Source organism: Trichosurus vulpecula, chromosome 5 (genome assembly GCF_011100635.1).
Source record: "Trichosurus vulpecula isolate mTriVul1 chromosome 5, mTriVul1.pri, whole genome shotgun sequence".
NCBI lineage: Eukaryota > Metazoa > Chordata > Mammalia > Diprotodontia > Phalangeridae > Trichosurus > Trichosurus vulpecula.
This window is the reverse complement of record NC_050577.1, coordinates 247226814-247244429: the sequence shown is the minus strand read 5'-3', so window position 1 is coordinate 247244429 and position 17616 is coordinate 247226814. Positions and strand designations below refer to the sequence as shown.

At 37.9% G+C, this 17616-nt stretch overlaps 1 protein-coding gene across 2 annotated transcripts in view; it reads left to right on the top strand.

The window, feature by feature from the left end:
- The window catches only part of TPH2 (tryptophan hydroxylase 2), a 138060-nt gene that overhangs the window by 24143 nt on the left and 96301 nt on the right, over positions 1-17616 (top strand). For both annotated transcript variants that reach the window (XM_036761292.1, XM_036761293.1), the window contains one exon: positions 17159-17355. In XM_036761292.1, the coding sequence (XP_036617187.1) occupies positions 17159-17355 (197 nt within the window). The remainder of the gene's footprint in view (positions 1-17158; positions 17356-17616) is intronic.

Sequence of the window (17616 nt, the reverse complement as noted above, 5' to 3'; positions counted from 1 at the left end):
ATTTTGGACAGAAGGTGAAGGAGTTTTAACTCAGCCTTTTGTCTATCAACAACTTCTACTCATCCAACACTTTCTTTTTTCTCTTTTCCTCCTCCATGAATTCTCCATTCCAGCAGTTGTAGCCAGAGTAGCATTGTCATGGATAGAGGAATAGACTTAGAGTCAGTAAGACTTTGATTCCAATCTTGCCGCTGATACTTCCTAGCTGTGTGGCCATAGGGAAATTGCTTAATCTCTTTAAACTTCAGTTTTCTCATATATAGAATTTGACGGTCAGTTTCAGTAACCTCTGAGGTCCCATCTAGCTCTCTATGACACCTTATGATCTCATGCTATTTCCTTCCTGCTTCTAGGTTCTGCCAGAAAATAATGACCCCCCTCTGTCATCCTATGCATTTTATTTTATGCATTTAAAAACATTTATCGTGAGAAAGCCTCCATACATTTCACCAGACTGTCTAAAGGGTCTATGTCACACAAAGGGGTTAAGAACTCCTATCCCCCAAACTACAACATTAACTTTTTTTCCCTGATCTTCTTTCTTCCATTTTCCCATTGTAATCTTCAGAATTATTTCATATCTTTGAGAAAGGCCTCAAGAATCCCCAAGCTATTCATTGATCCTTTATCAATACTTATAGTATAAACAACTAAAAGTTCCCTGGGGTCAGCTGGACTGTTCTTCCTGTCTGAAGGATGATTTTTACCTTAAGTAATACTAAGTTATCCTTAAAAGTCTTCAGGAAATTAGATTCTACAACCCAGATCTTTTCAGATCCATAAAAACTCATATTCACTATCTTCTTCCTCTAAAGTCTGATCTGATGCCTCTGGATGATCTGGAGGTGACCAGGATTCTCAAAAGCTACATCAGTGAAGCACAAACCAGATAAGTCTTACTAAGCTAGAAAAGACTCTGAAATGAACTATTTATGCCTATCATCCAAGGACAAGGAAAGTTACCTTCAGAGATGCTTATCATCATAAAGTTGACTACTGCTTAATGAATTATTTTTGGTCACAAAAACTCGTGAAGAGTCTCTGCTAAGGCATGGAGGGGCTACGTTGTGAAGATCAAATAAGATAATAATTGTAAAGCACTTAGCACAGTGCCTGGCACATCCTAGGAGCTAAATAATTGCTTATTGCTTATTCCCTTCCCTGCTTCCCTTCCTGGTAAAATCTAGAAGCAGGAAGGAAATAGCATAATAGTGTAAGTGTTAGAAATCATAGAGTTGTAAGGGACTTAGGAGCCATCTAATACAATTCTCTCCTTTTATAGATGAGGAAACTGAGCTACATAGATTAAAATCATACAGAAGACTAAGAAGGGAAAGTCACTTGAGTTTCAGTGAAGTAGATTCAAGGGTAGAAGTGGAGAAAAGCATAGCATTTTGCAAATTCAGAGCATCATGTGGTCCAACTCCCTTATTTTAGCGATAAGAGAGAGGTGAAGTGATTTGCCCAAGTCACATAGATGAGTAGCAAAATGGAGTCGGAACTGAGTCTTCTGACTCCATATGTATTCTGCTATGAGAGGACAAGGCACAAATAGCTTTAATACTTCAGAGTGGTGTAATTGACTTTGTATTTTGCTCTCCCAGTCTTCCTTGGTTGGTCAGCAGTAGGTTGGGGTGATGAGAAAGGGATAGAAGGACATGGCCAAACTTTGGAATACTCTTACAGAGGGAGTACAGTGAGTTAGTAGAGGGGATCAGTTAAGAGGAAAGAGGGATCCAGGGAGTGAGTGGAAGGACAAAGAAAGGGGTCTTTATTTTATCTCTCTCTACAAAGTCATTGATATCATTGTTGTGGATGTTGGCTGGAGTTTTGGCGTGGTTAAGGTTGTATGCAGCTTATGGTCCTGAGGTCTTCTAATTCATGAGGCCAGGGACATGTGGTCTGTAGGGAGATTTTACTTTATTCTATAGAAATGTAAATAACTTTTGAAGGGGGGAAAGAGTGTTTTTAATGGCTAAATTGCTGGATTTGGAGTCCGGGATATCTAAATTAAGATCCCAATATTGGTACTTAGTTGTCATGGGAGTAGCAGCAGGTCATTTCATCTTCTTGCACCTGTTTCCTCACCTATAAAGCAGGCATAATAACACCCATAACAAGTCATAGGGTTATTGTGAGGCTTAAGGGAGAGAACCCATGTAAAAAGCTTTACATACCCTACAACACTATGTAAATTTCAGCTATTGCCATCATTATCAGTGCAGGTGAGTTAGAAGGGGGCAAAAATGTTGGGAAGAGTCCAAGACATGCGTTAGACGTACACAGACACAAATTAAAGGAGCCGTCTCTAATTACCTGCTAATTATGAGAGGGGCTATCAGAAAGATGGGAGAAAAATGGAAATATCTTAGTATAGTGTCTGGTTCATTTCCTGTTACAAGAGCCCACAGAAAAGGTACCCCAAGATAAGATACTTTGGGTTAGCACCCACTTACGACTATTTCATGAGTCCTCAATGACGTGTGTGATTTCACTAGCCAGCTAGAAGAAACAATTAATTCAAGAGAAAAGACTCAAATGGAGTGGCGAGAAAAGATTCCTGATAGTCTCATGGGTGTGTGTCATCCCACAGGATACCCCATAATCGGTGAAAGAAGGCACATACCCATAGAACAGGAAACAGTCACGGAGAACACACTCGGATGGGATACATAGGGTGTGTGTGTGTGTGTGTGTGTGCACGCCCAGCCAGGGTTGCTCACAATTTTGAACAAGCAGAGCTGCCAACATTCTCAGCTCATGCTACCACACTACACTTTGCTGTGAATAATTAAATTCTCTTCTGAGCACTGAGTAGATCCTTCGAGTGTGGGTGGTGGTGATGGTAGGGAGCAGAGATGGACATAAAATAGAGAGGGGGTTGGTAGAATATCACAGAGTCCATGGGAAATGCTCCAATCCACTCAAGCCACCTATAGATCTGAGAAGAAAGTTGAATGAGATACAGTTTGAGCTATCTGAAAGTGAGTGAAAATGAAGAAAACAGATTCAGCATAATATGTCTTGGAGCAGTAACCAAGAAACCCCGCTCCTGTAGCATTACTGATGAATAGCAGTGTTTCCTATGGCATTCTTGAAAGGATAAAATGAGAATAGGAATCAACATGAGCAGAGAAAAATGAAAAATCTCTCTCTGTGTGGAAAACCAGTAGAGGAAAATCTATGTTGCTACGAGTCTGAAAAAGAAGAGGAAATGGAGATGTGTAAATGTGCTGAGAATTGTCGACAGACGGGACTCTGGTGAATTTCAAGATTGACATTTCTGCATAGAGACATGATTAACCACCCTCCCTTAGATGTCCAGAGGATGTTAGACCATGAGACCCAACTGCTTCATCGATAACTTAGAGACTATTCTTTGGCACTAATATTATTCTTCATAGAAAACCTAAGCCTGCAGGGCATAACTACTGAAATTATTTTTTTTTTAAAAAAGATGTCAAATGTATTTCCTCTAATGAATGAAAATTCAGCAGAGAAGTGGACCCCAATGATTAGAAAATATCTCACTGGTTCTGAGAAGTTCAAGGGGCAAGTAGTATTTGGAAGAACAGAAAATGATAGCAAAATGATGGCTGGTGCCAGGGAGGCTGTAACAATTAAACTTTCTGAAGTTTCCCTGTGTCCTTTATCTGGTACCATCATGTGTTGGTCTTGGGACTCTCTGGCACTTTCCTGGGCTCTTTGGTTATCATAACTTTGAAAAAAATCATCTGTACATTTAATGTATAGTGAGGGATGCAATGTTTCTCTCTACCTTACTGCTTTAAAAGGGGTTCAGACTTTGCCTTGGTTTTGAATTTCATTGATTTTGAATTGATTTTGAATTTCATCATGATTTTTCTGTTAGCTTAAGTTAAGGTGAACTTTACTTCCTTCCATCACTTGAATTTAACTACTGTTACCTCTGAGTATTTGAGTAGCTATGGTTCTTAGACATCTATAGAATAAGCAGTTGGGGCAATGGATTGGTAAAATAAACAAGACAATTCCAACATTCCAAAATCTGGTTTAATGGCTTAGCATTTCTTCAGGATTGCAGGATTTCCTCAGCTCCCATTTATCAGGAAATCTCTTGGAATGGGAAAGGACTTTAGAATTCATCTAGTCCATTCTTTTGTATTCATGTATTCATGACAGTTGATCGTACAGCTTCTTCCTGAACATTCTAAAGTATTCTAGGAGCTCACAGCATTCCAAGGCAACTCACTAGGTTTGTTGGAGAACCGTCATTGGAGCTTTCATCTATTCTCTTGGTTCTGTCCTCTAGCAATACAAGAACAAGTCCTCTTGTCAAGGCAAATCACTAACCTCTGCCTCAGTTTCCTCAAATGTAAAATGGGAATAGTAACTCTGGGTTGGGGTTATGAATGAGAAGGGTTGTTGTGAGGATCAAATGAGATAATATTTGTAAAAAAGTACTTAGCACATAGTAGGTGCTATATAAATGCTTATTTACTTCTCTTCTCTTTCCCTTCTCTCACCCATCAGTGGATAGATGCTTTCGCATAGCAACAGCTGGAAACGAATGTTTGCCACATGCAGTTATGGGTGTCGTTATACATGGGCCACTACCTGACTTTGTTGTCCCAAACCATAGCTGGGCTATGGGAAGAAACTGCTACACGTTCCCCAGAAACCCAGTCTGACCCGCTTTTGAGGGTGTGAAATGCAATGTAACCAACCCAGTTGGATTCAGACTCGAACTACAGTTGCCAATAAATCATTCCTTCCTCATTCTCGATTCTTCTATTTGTAAAGCCAGGTAACAGAGTGGATAGAGTGTTAGACTTGGAGTCAGAGAGACATGAGTTCAAATCACTTGCTAGCTGTGTGGCTCTGAACAAGTCACTTGTTTCCTGATCTGTAAAATAGGGGTGATAATACTCCTTGCCTCCTGGGGTTGTGGTGAGAATACAATGAGATGAAATGCTTTATAAAGTGCTTTGCAAACCTTAAAGAGCTATATGAATGCTGGCCCTCATCATCATTATCATTATTACTAAACATGTTTGAAAGGAACAGCCTTGTTCAAGTCATATCCTGGCTTGATGTGGGGGAAAAGTATTGGCCTTAGGTGTCCTAGAATCTGGATTCATATCCTTTCTCTGATGCTTAGTACCCATGTGAATCTAGGCAAGTCCCTTGTCCTTCCTGGGCTGCTTCCTCATGTGTGAAATTAAAAGATTGGATTAAAGGCATCTGAGGTCACTTTGTTTTATTCTTTTTTTTTTTGGAGGGGGAAGGCAGGGCAATTGGGGTAAAGTGACTTGCCCAAGGTCACACAGCTAGTAAGTGTGTCAAGTATCTGAAGCAGAATTTGAACTCAGGTCCTCCTGACTCCAGGGCTGGTGCTCTACTCATTGCACCACCTAGCTGCCCCAACTGAGGTCACTTTGAGCTCCAAATCTATGATCTTATGATTATTTCAATAAATTTTTAATGGCTATAGCACAGGACCAAGTTTTAGGGGTCCAACCCCTTCTCCTTGACCTTCAGTAAAAGATCAATTTTTTCAGTCATTTTTCAGTCATGCCCTACTCTTTGTGATGCCATTTGGGGTTTTCTTGGCAAAGATACTGGAATGTTTCTCCATTTCCTTCTCCAGCTAATTTTCAGATGAGATCAATAACTCATTAAAATTGAGGTGATGATTCCAGGTCCCTCTTCTTACCATGCTAGAGGAAGGCATTTCTTGAATCCCATCTTCTCATTCATAGCCCCAAACAAAAATTGACATATGGGAAAAATATTTGTTAGAGATCTCACATAATCCCATCCAGTTTAAGGGCACATTAAAGACCTCAGAAACACAACAAGGCGGTGTCTGAATATGGAATTCGTAGACCTTGCGATGAATATATTAAGCTTCAGGACAAAAGTCCCTTGTCTCAGGAAGGCTTTTAAGCTGCTGGTGAGCTCGACAGCTGTCATGCTGGTCACAGGTTGGCACGGCAGGAGAATGGCCCCTGGAGTCATTGCTGCCACATGTCGGTATAAAGAAAATGAAGACAAAGCATCATCAGATAAAAATGAGTGTCAGTTCTAGGCTTTGGGCAATGTGATTTGTTTTGGTCACTGAGTAAATAATTTGGCTAAAGTTATTCCCTAGCAGAACACTAGATTAGAACTAGATCAGTACATAACAGCAAAGCAGGTAGCAGTCTAAGGCACACATTCAGAAGGACATGGAACAGGGCATTGGATATGCTACTTTTATTTTATTACAGGACTGGACCTGTGATTTAATTGGTGTGGGGGAACTTCTGGTGTGCAAACTCCTTCTACCATTACAGGTCAACAACTCACCTGTAACATAGGAATTATGTGAATGAATGAGCAAAATCATTAAGCATTTATTATATACCAGGTATTGTGTTAGCACTTACTCTGCAATTTACAGTTTTAGAGAGTTTCCTGGGGTCACTGAGAGGCTAAATGATTTGTCCAAGGTCACAGAGCCAGTATATGTCAGAGCATAGCCTCCCTGGCTCCAAAGTCACTATACTACATACTTGCTCTCATATTTAAAAAACATTAAATTTTTAATTGATATCTTTTATTTTTAAATCACCTTCATTTCTAAATACATCCCTCACTGCTATCTTATACACTGCGCTCTTCCTTGTAACAAAGAATAAAAAAAGAAAGAAGAATTATTGAGGAAAATCAAATGCATCAACTGAATCTGATGGTATATGCAATGTTAGAGACATCTCCACTCCAAATGATCATATGGACTATTTATGGCTGACCTGTAAAGTCCCCTGAGCTTGTATTGGTCTGTTCAACCATAGTCAGACACACTGTACCTTGGCCCTGAAATAGTGATTTCATTTTGTTCCTCTTTGAGCAAGGACAACAACAAACCATGTGCAATGTTAGATGCATCTTCTCATCTCTTTTCTGGGGCCGAGTTGGGTCATCAGAATTTGTTTGTTCTTTCTATGTACACTGATGTAGCCATTGTGAATGTTGCTTTCCTGGATTTGCTTATTTCACGTTAAGTCTTTCCATGCTTCTTCTCTCTGTTCATCATATTCATTTTTTTCAGTCATGTCTGACTCTCCATGACCCCATTTTGGGGTTTTCTTGGCAGAGATACTGGAGTGGGTTGATATTTCTTTCTTCGGCTCATTTTACAGATAAGGAAGCTGAGGCAAACAGAGCTAAGTGACTTGCCCAGGGTCACACAAATCTGAGGACAGATTTGAACACAGGAAAATGAGTCTTCCTGACTCCAGGCTTGGCACTCTATCCACTGTGCCACCTACCTGCCCACTGCTTTTTTAATAGCACAATAATATTCTTTATGTTCGTATACCATAATTTGTTTAGTTATTTCCTGATAAACATTTATTTTGTGTCTAGTTCTTTGCTACTACAAAGAATACTTTTTGAATCTCTTGATGTATATAGGATCTTTCTGTGTCTGATCTCCTTGCTTTGTCTTTTTTTTGTCTAGCAGTGTCAAAGGGTTTAGACATTTTCAATCATTTTCTTAGCATAACTCCAAACTGCTTTCCAGAATGGTTGGACCAATTCATAACTCCACTGAAAATGTCTACGTGTGCTCATCTTTTCACAGCCCTTCTAACACAGACTATTCCTGTCTTTGTTATCTTTGCCAGTTTTCTGCGTGTGAGGTAAAAGCTCAAAGTTCTTATGATATGCATTCCTCTTATTATTAACGATATGGAGCTAACTTCCATGTGGCTATTAATAACTTGTAATTCTTCTGAGAATTGTTTGTTCATTTCCTTTGACTACTTATCCCTTTGGAAATGGCTCTTGATCTTATATATTTCTGTTAGTTACTCTTATATCTAACACATTATACTCCTATTAAAGATTATTCTTGGAAATTCTGATTTGTTTGTGCAAAAGGTATTATTTCATGCAATCAAAATTATTTTATCTTTTGTGAGCAACTTTATCCTTCGTTACTTTTTATCCCTTGTTTTGATCAATTTTTAAATTAAATGCACATATTTATAATGCTAGAAAATTTGACTTTCTCTTGTATTTTTTTTGGGGGGTGGTGATAAGTCATGCATTGCAGTGAAGGCTAAAAGCTTTCACTGGATCTCCGGAGGGCTCAAGTTTAAGATGTTGCCTTGCCCTGAAGCCAATGCTCTTATATGGTACTCAGTCTGAGGGACTCCCATGCAGATTTCTAGTTTCTGTGTTGGAAGGCCATGCGTAGCCACATGAGAATTCAGCTTTGTCTCTAAATTTGAGAATTGCCTATGATCATTTTCTCAGAGGGTATTTGCAGCCATAAAAGAACTCAGAAGAATAACGAGAGTGGGCCCACCTCTAAACTTCCAGAAATTCCAGTTGACTTCAAATTTCTTATTTTGTGCCAGTGTGGACTTGATTGATGGATCTTGACTATGGAACACGGCCTTATTAAAAGGAATACTAAGGGCTACTTTAACTTCCTTTAGATAGGCTAATCTTAATTAGAAACATTATAAATTAGAGGTGGAGGATGAATGAGGTGGGGCTGGCTATTCTTCATTAGCTTGGAAGGAAATGGATTGGCCGGTGTAATGTATGTACTTTCACTTATATTTCTCCCATCAGTCCCATTACCAGGCAGTCATTGTGATGGATCATGGAGTCTCTTATGAGAGGAGACCAAGCTTTTTTCTTCTTTCCCCTATTCTGTCTTGCTGAGGAGTGCCAACTCAGAGGGAAGAGAGGCTTTCTTTCTGACTGAACTCATTTTATCCTGTTCCATTATTCCACATTGATTTGCTTTCTGGGCTTTTGAATAAAGCTAAGATAATATGTAGCTTGTGGGAGTTCTTTGTGACTCCCCCATAAACTACATTTGCTGATACTTTGATTTCTATGAAATAGAGTGGTAAACTGGGAAGTAGAACAAAACCAAACATTTGGAAGGTGGAGGCCATTTTCCAGGTCTCTCAAAACCCGAGAAAGGTTATATTGGAGACTTCCAAAGGTGGGCCTTTGGCCAAAGAGCCACACCTTTTAAAGAACCAACAGTGGCATTTTTAGGTTATCATAGTTGAAAATAATTACAATAGAATTTAACTGCTGATGCTTTTTTCAAATTGTTTGCCTCTAAACATATAAAAGGTGCCATTTTTTTCTAAGTGTTTTCAGGGACTGAACCTATGATTTCACTAGTATGAGGAACTTTGGGTGAAGAAACAACCTCTATCTATGTAGATCAACTATTTTTCTGTAACTTATAGCTTTAAAATATTGCCTGGAAGAGTGATGTCAAACTCAAATAGAAACAGAGTGCTAAATTGTCCATAAGTATCCCTCCAGCTGTGTACTGACTTAGAAAACCACAAATTACCATTATCTATTCTTTATTGCATTTTTATTTATTTTGTTTAATATTTCCCAATTATATTTTAAAAAATAATTTTGTTGATATCTTCTATTTTCTATATCATCCTATAAGTGCCCCTCCTTCTCCTCCTCCCAAAGAACCATCCCATATAACAAATAGTAATTTCTAGAGAAGGAAAAAATTAGTACAATTGATTGATATATTGAAAAAATTCAAAAACATGTGCAATGTGTAATGCCTGTGGATCTCCCACCTCCATGAAAGGGTGGGTTGGGGGTACCTTCTCGTATTTCTTCATTCAAGTTCTGCTTGATCTTTATAATTTTCTTACACTTATTTTTTGGCATGTAATTGCTCCTTCTATTTACATTATTGTAATTATTGTGAATTTTTTAGTTCTACTTACTTCACTCTGCATTAGTTCATTATAGATTTTTCCATACTTCTCTTTTTTCATCACACACATCATTTCTTACAGCACAGTAATATTCTATAACATTCATGTACTACAATTTGTTTAGCCTTTGCTGAATTGATGAGATGACTTTGTTTCTAACTCTTTGCAATCATAAAAAGTGCTGCTATAAATATTTTGGTGTATATGAGGACTTTCTTCTTATTGAAGGCTTCCCTGGGGGTATGTATGAGTCCATTGGATTCTTTGGTTCAAAGGGTATGGAAGTTTTAGTCACTTTTTTGCATAATTCCAAATTATCATCTAAAATAGTTGTACCATTTCATAGCTCCACCAACAATGTATTAGTGTACCTATCATTCCATGATTTCTCTAATGTTGATGTGCCATGTTTTATCATTTTTGCCAATTTGCAAGATATGAGACAAAATCTAAGGATTGTTGTGATTTGCATTTCTCTTGTTATTAGTGATCTGGAGCATTTTTTCATGTGGTTGTGAATACTTTGCTATTCCTCTTTGGAGAAATCTATATTTTACATATCTTGAATAGCAGTTCTTAACAGAAAGTTGATACAATTTTTTCCATTAAACTGCTTCCCTTATTAAATCTTACATGCATTCATTTTGTCTATGAAGAACCTTTTCAGTTTCAAGTAATCAAAGTTATTAATTTCATATTTTATAATTACCTCTATCTGTTTTTTGTTTTTTTTATCTGTTTTTTTAACCTCTACCTCTTGTTTGGTTAAGAATACATCTCTTACCCAGAGGTATACGAGAGGTATGTGATCTATTTTTCTTTTACTTTTTTAACAGCATAATCTTTAATATTAAGATCACATATCCATTTAGATTGTATTGTGGAGTATGGTAGAAGGTGTTTGTCTAAGCCTAATTTCTACCAGACAGCTTTCCAATATTCCTAGCAGTTTTTATCAAATAAGGAGTTTTTTTTAAACTAGGCATTGTATGTTTTCCACTTTAGCAAGTACTAGGTTATTGAGTTCTATTGTTTATGATTCTCCCTTGTCTAGTCCATTCCATTGATTTAACTTTCTTATTTTTAACCAATACTGGATAGCTTTGATGACTTCTGCTTTATCATATAGTTTGAAGTCTTGAAGTGCTATTTGCCAAAGAAGTAGAGACTTCTTTTCATCATTTGCCTTGATATACTAGATTTTTGTTTTTCCAAATGAATTTTGTTGTTATTTTATCAAGATCTATTAAGTATCCCCTTGGGAATTTGATTAATATACATCAAAAGTACAAATTACTTTTCATAGCTTTGTAATTTTTATTATATTGACACAGCATAGCCATGAACACTGAATATTCCTCTAGCTATTAAGTTCTTTGTTTCTTTAAGGAGCACTTTGTAATTGAATCTGTACATGTCTTTTTTTTGTGTCTTGGCAGGTAGATGTTTTATGCATTTTGTAGTTTTTTGGAAGGAGATTTCCCTTTCTATTATTTCAGTCTCATAATAGCCAGGGGGATTGTAGAGGTTAGATGACCCAGGATAATACATTTGGTGGCAATAGTAATAATAACAAACATTTATATAGCACTATAAGGTATAGCTAGGTGGCACAGTGCATAGAACACTGAGTCTGGAGTCAGGGAAACCTGAATTCAAATGTGACCTCAGATACTTACTAGCTGGTTGACCCTGGCAAGTCATTTAACTTGGTTTGCCTCATTTTCCTCATCTGCAAAATGAGCTGGAGAAGGAAATGGCAAACCACTCCAGTATCTTTGCCAAATGGGATGTGATTGAAACAACTGAACAACAACAACAGTAAGGTTTGCAAAGTGCCTTACATATATTAATTCATTTTAAACTCACAACAATCCTGGAAGGTAGGTGCTATTATTATCATCCCCATTTTACAGATGAAAAAACTAAGGCAGAGAGAAGCTAATCAATCAATCAACAAGCAGTTATTGAGTATTTACTGTGTGCCAGACACTGTGCCAAGCCCTGGAAAGGTTAAATGACTTGCTTGGAATGACATCAGCTGGTAAGTGTCTCAGGCCACATTTGAATTTGGGTCTTCGTGATGCGAAGTCCTATACCTTATGCCATTCTACTCCTAAGCAATTTACTTATCCTCCCTGAGGTTCAGTTTCCTCGTCTGTAAAATGGGGCTAATAATAATTGCAGAACCTACTTTGCAGGTGGTCATGAGTATCAGATGAAATGACGTATGCTTTGCAAACCTTAGAACACTGCATAAATGCTATCATCTTTCTCATCATCATTGTCATCTCTATTATTATGATTGCACATATTAGCTATGTCCATGTCAATACGTTAGATCTTCTCCCCCTGTGACTGCATTGCTTTGCTTGCATATGAAAATTGCTTCTTTAAAATGTGAAGAGGTCTTTCTGCTGGATGAGAAACTGATGAGAAGCCCCATCCTGTGATACTTAGGACAAATGAGAGCAATAATTTCCAAGAGTTTATTATGTATTCACTCCCCTCTGAGGCTATGCATGTGCCAGCCGTTTATTTTCATTATGTTTATTGTGGAGACAGCCCTGTTATTAACAATGTGAATAAAACAAACAAACATTTTTGTTTGCTACCTTTGGAAAGCTCTTTAGGGTCCACAGACTCATTTAGGAAAACTTGATTGTGTAAAACTCATTTGCAAAAGTAAATAAAATATGTGATCAGGGACATAGCTTACCTGGCTAGCATGTAAAATGGGTTAAAATGGAGACCAAGTTGCAGTTTTACTCCATGGTGTAGACTGGCAGCCCTGGGATTACTTGATTTGGGCACCAAAGGAACCCAAAATGAGCTTATGGAATCACGGAATCTCAGAGTTAGAAAGGATGTCAGTGGGCATCTGGTTCACCATTTTCCTTCTACATCTCTGACAAATGGCTATTCAGCTTTAATTTGAAGATTTCTGGTAATTGGGAACCCAATGACTCCCATTCTACTTTTGTACTGATTGTTAATTTTTTTCTTATTTGAGCCTATGTTTCTTTACAGATTTAGCTACTATTATGTTTGACTCAACTGACTCGACCGAATCTCATTTTGTAATGTCAGATGGTTAATTTCTGAGCTTTGTGTATTTGTGGGATTCTTGTAGTAAAAAGGAGAAGATAGTCATGTTATCTTGAAAACATATGAGTGGAGGTTTATATTCAAAGAGTAGGAATTTCAGTGAAATAAACCGATGCTTAGCAAGTTGGGGGTGTTCCAGTCTCTTGATGTATAAGTGGCCATCTCCTTTTGTTATAACATGACAAACTCCAGTTGTTACTAGGCCAATGCATCTAGAAGGAGCTAAGAATGTACAAGTGATGGGAAAAATGGAAAGAGGAAAATTACTTTTGAGTTAAAGTTAAAGAAGAGAAAGATGAGAAAGCATGACTAGACAACATTTTCTGTGAAAAAGATTATATGTGCCTGTGTGAGTATAGTGGACCATAATCTCAATATGGCAGCCAGAAATGCTCATGTGACCTGAAGCTTCATTAAAGTGGACTTGGTGTTCAGTAAATGGGAGTTATCATTCTGATCTTGCCTACCTTGGCCAATCTGTGTCTTGAATATTGTGTATGCTTGGGGTGCCACATTTTAAGAAAGCCATTGATGAGTTAATGAGTATCTGGAGGAGGGCAGGCAAGGTGGTGAAAGAACTCATGGTCAGATCAATTAACTGGGGATAATTAGCCTGGACAAGAAAAAACATAAAAGGGGAGGGGAAAATAGTACCTGAAGGACTGTAATGGGGAGGAAAAGTGATTATATTTTTTTCTGATGCCCCCACCCCCATATTTCAGAACCACAAGCAACAGCTTGAAGTCAATGTCAGTCAATATGCTCTTATTAAGTGTTAGGCCCTATGCTAAGTATTAGAAATGCAAAGAAAGGTAAAAACAGCTGCTGTCTTCAGGGAGCCTCTATTCAAACGGGGAGGCAACAAACAAACAACAACCCTCTGGTAGAAGTATTAATCAAGAAACATGTTGAAAAGATGTGGATGGGGAAGACAGGAGGCGATTCAGCATAACCTATAAGGCTAGAAAATCAATCAGACCTGGAATAATTAAAAATTGATTATAGTGAATGAGCTGCTTTCAAATAGTCTATAATAAAATAAATTAGGAAAAATGTTCAGCCCTATAAGGTCTTTTCCCCCCTAGCCTTTTAACTCACTCTCTGCTTATCTTTTACTGCTTATTCGGTTTTTGGAGATCCTGCTGTCCTAAACAAAAAAAACCCAAGAAACCCCAATACCAGTCTCCTTTATATTTCCAGCCAGTCACACTATCTTAAAACAGAGAGTATCACTCGTCTAGTCCTGTCTCCCTCCACTGGATGAGTGAATCACCGTTGCTCTAATGGGAGCTGCTCTAATGATAACCCTAGTAGAAAGGCTGCATCTCACTTATGAATTCTAGCAGCAGGGCTCTGGGAGACAGCCTGGAGTTACCATCATGATCAAATATTTTTCAGTCCCTAAATTTGAAAAACATGTAAGAAAAACAGACTGTCGTTGGCTGTGTCTCAAGAGGAGGAGGAGGAACAGTTGAATGAAATGGAAGTATTGTTGCTTGTTCATTTCACTGTAGGGGGAGCTCCCCCCCAAGTCAGTCTTATACTGATAAGAGCACTACTAGAAAAGAAAATAGGAGCTTATACAATATTGAACAAAAAAGATTTTAAAAGGCCAATCAAATTTGAGCTTACAAGAAGAGTAATTTTTTTTCAGAAAATACAAGAGAAAATGTAAAACATTTTGTCCTTTGATATATATTAAATATACTTATATATTGACAATGGATTCATATAAATCAGTTAATAATATACTTCTTTGCCATTAGTAGTTAATCTTGACTGTTTAACAACAGACCAAACTAAGAGGAGATGTTTTTATTTTTGCAGAGGACGTATTATTGGATTTTGCTTGTCAAATCTGAGGTTACATAATTTAGAAAAAGAACCTTATTATAAGAAGTTTAGAGTTTATACACCTTATGAATCTGCATCTATACTTTATGAAGCAGTGTGGCATAATGGATAGACAGCTGGCCTTGGACCCAGGAAGTCCTGCTTCTCATACAGAATGTTTGTGTGACCCTAGGCAAGTCAATTAATTTCTCAACGCTCTAGGCAACAACCTAAGACCAAAAGTTGAAGAGGAGTCGCTAACTTGAATTGGCAGAGAAATTTCTCTCATCTTGAAGTCAGGGAAATCACAAGTCCAGTCCCTATACCTAGCTAGTGCCAATTATGTTAGTTCATATGTGTTTACCTTCTACTATCCAGCACACTTTTGCATTTTTTAGGTACTGTGTCACTAAGCTGAAGTGACAGGTAAGGATGACAAATCCATTCACTTGTCCTTTGGGATAACTAAGCCATCCAGGAAAATATATGGCTCCCATAATTTCCAACATATTCTTAAGAGGTTCTTTATTTCCTTCCTTCCTTCCTTCCTTCCCTCCTTCCTTCCTTCCTTCCTTCCTTCCTTCCTTCCTTCCTTCCTTCACTCCTTCCCTCCCTCCCTCCCTCCCTTTCTTCTTTCCCTTTCTCCCACTACCTCCCTCTCTCTTCCTTTCCTCTCTCTGTCTCTGTCTCTCTCTTCCCCTCTTTCCTTCCTCTCTCTCCCTCTCTTTTCTACTTTTCCTTCCTCCATCTCCTTGTCTCTTTCCCTTTTCTGTTTCTGTCTCTTTGTTTCTGTCTCTCTGTCATTGTCTCTCCTCCTCTCTCTTCTCCTTTTTTCCTCCTCTCTCCTTCCCTGTCTTCCCCTTCCCCATTCTTCTTTCCTCCTCTCTTGCTTTTTTTCTCATTCTCTCTCTTTTATCTTCTTTCTCCAATGAGTAAATGGAAAATTCTTTTTCAAATTATATTAATAATTCCAATTTTTGAATTTGTATCTGAATAATTGATTTATTTAGAGATAGGCAGGTAAATGGACATACTTCTACATATGGACTATAATTTGAAATTATAATGGATTATAATATGAATTGTAATATAACTAGATTATAATATGAAAGTAAAACAGAAAGACTCTTGGGACAGAGGATGATGCCTCTGGCCATGTTATACCCAAGCATATAAATGAAATAGGTCCTTCCCTACTTTTAGATTTCTTCCAGGAGGGAAAGCAAGAGATTGGCACCAGAGCCTGGCCACTCTGCTATCCTCAGAGAAAGGGTAGTGGGTCAGAATTACACTAATATTCATTCACCCCATTTGGTGATCGGAAAGATGCACATCATTACCATTGGAGACGTTGAAAGTTGCAAAAAGTTTGTCCTCATAATGATTTTCATAAAGTCCTAAATCTTTTCATCTACTCTTTCAGGCCCTTGGCTTTCCTCCTTTGGATTGCTCAGCATCTTTATTAGTTTTTATCATCTAGATCAACTCAGATTGATTTGGTGGTTTTTTTCTTGAGTCAAAAGCAGACTTTCCTCAATATATTTATGTCCTTGCCCCCTTTCTACTAAAAAATCTTTCCAATTCAAGTTTTCATTCTAAATTCATCACAATCCCTAGGAGTTAGCACATTTTCAGTACTACCAATAATACTTGCCAGGCTGTAATTTTCTCATCACGAGCATCCAAGTCGAACTAACGCTAATCTTATTCTAATTTGGTTTGCATAGATCTCAGTGCTGGCACTTAGGGAAAGGTGAACAGTAATTTCTTATTCTTTTTCAATTGTCTCTCCTCCCCACCCCCCATGCCTCATACACAACCTAGCTCAGCTGTTTATCTTATTGTGTTTTTTAGATTGCTTTGTGAGCAGTAGGAAACACAGTCAGGCAGAACAAAAACAATAGCTTTAAACAGAAAACATCCTGATGATGAGATTGCTGTGAATTAGGTGTTGGTTTGGAGGGAGGAGGCAATCTGATGGATAAGATACATTCTTATTTTCCTTCTGTGTAGTGGAAAACGCCAAGGGTTTTAGGATTAGAACCCTTCAGGTCAAGCACCAAGACCACCTCTTACTAATTGTGTGAAAGGAAATAATACTGGCATTATCTAACTCACACAGTTATCACCAGCAAAGCATCTTATAAACTATATAGTGCTCTATTGATAGGAACTAGAAATACATCCATATTTTCTAATTAATTATAATAGTTGGAATATGATAGAAAACTGCCCCGAGAGTCAGAAAGACCTGGGTTCGAGTTCTTGAACTTGAACTTAAACTTCCCAGTGCCCTATACAACTCTTTAAAACTATCAGCATCAGTGGAGGGAGTTTCTTCATTGAGAGTTCTCTATACCAATGAACTCACAGATCTGGCCCACTTACAACAGGATTAAGGGGCAGGGGGTACTGAGCTTGGTCTTATGACATCTGATTTACTAATCTTCTACTCTCTTGTCCAGTGGCCAGCCCATTCCCAGAGTGGAATATACAGAAGAAGAGACTAGAACTTGGGGAGTTGTATTCAGAGAGCTCACCAAACTCTATCCTACTCATGCTTGCCGAGAGTATTTGAAAAACCTCCCTTTGTTGACGAAATACTGTGGCTACAGAGAAGACAATGTGCCCCAACTTGAAGATGTCTCCGTCTTTTTGAAAGGTAAGACTTTAGGCATTTCATTCTCTCTTAAGTAATGTTTTCTTTGCTTTTAAGGAATCAAGTTGGAGTTATGGCTCCTTTCAAAGCAAATGACAATTTTAAAAAAGAGCATTAAATGAGCAACTGTGATGGGTCATGGTGCTATTAAGCTGAGAGGTATCAATATAGCTAGAATGGAATTTGATTTCTGTGTTTATCTCAAAGCCAAGGGTATATATCTCTATGGTTGCAAGCTTAAAGGTTAAATCACAAAGGACTTTT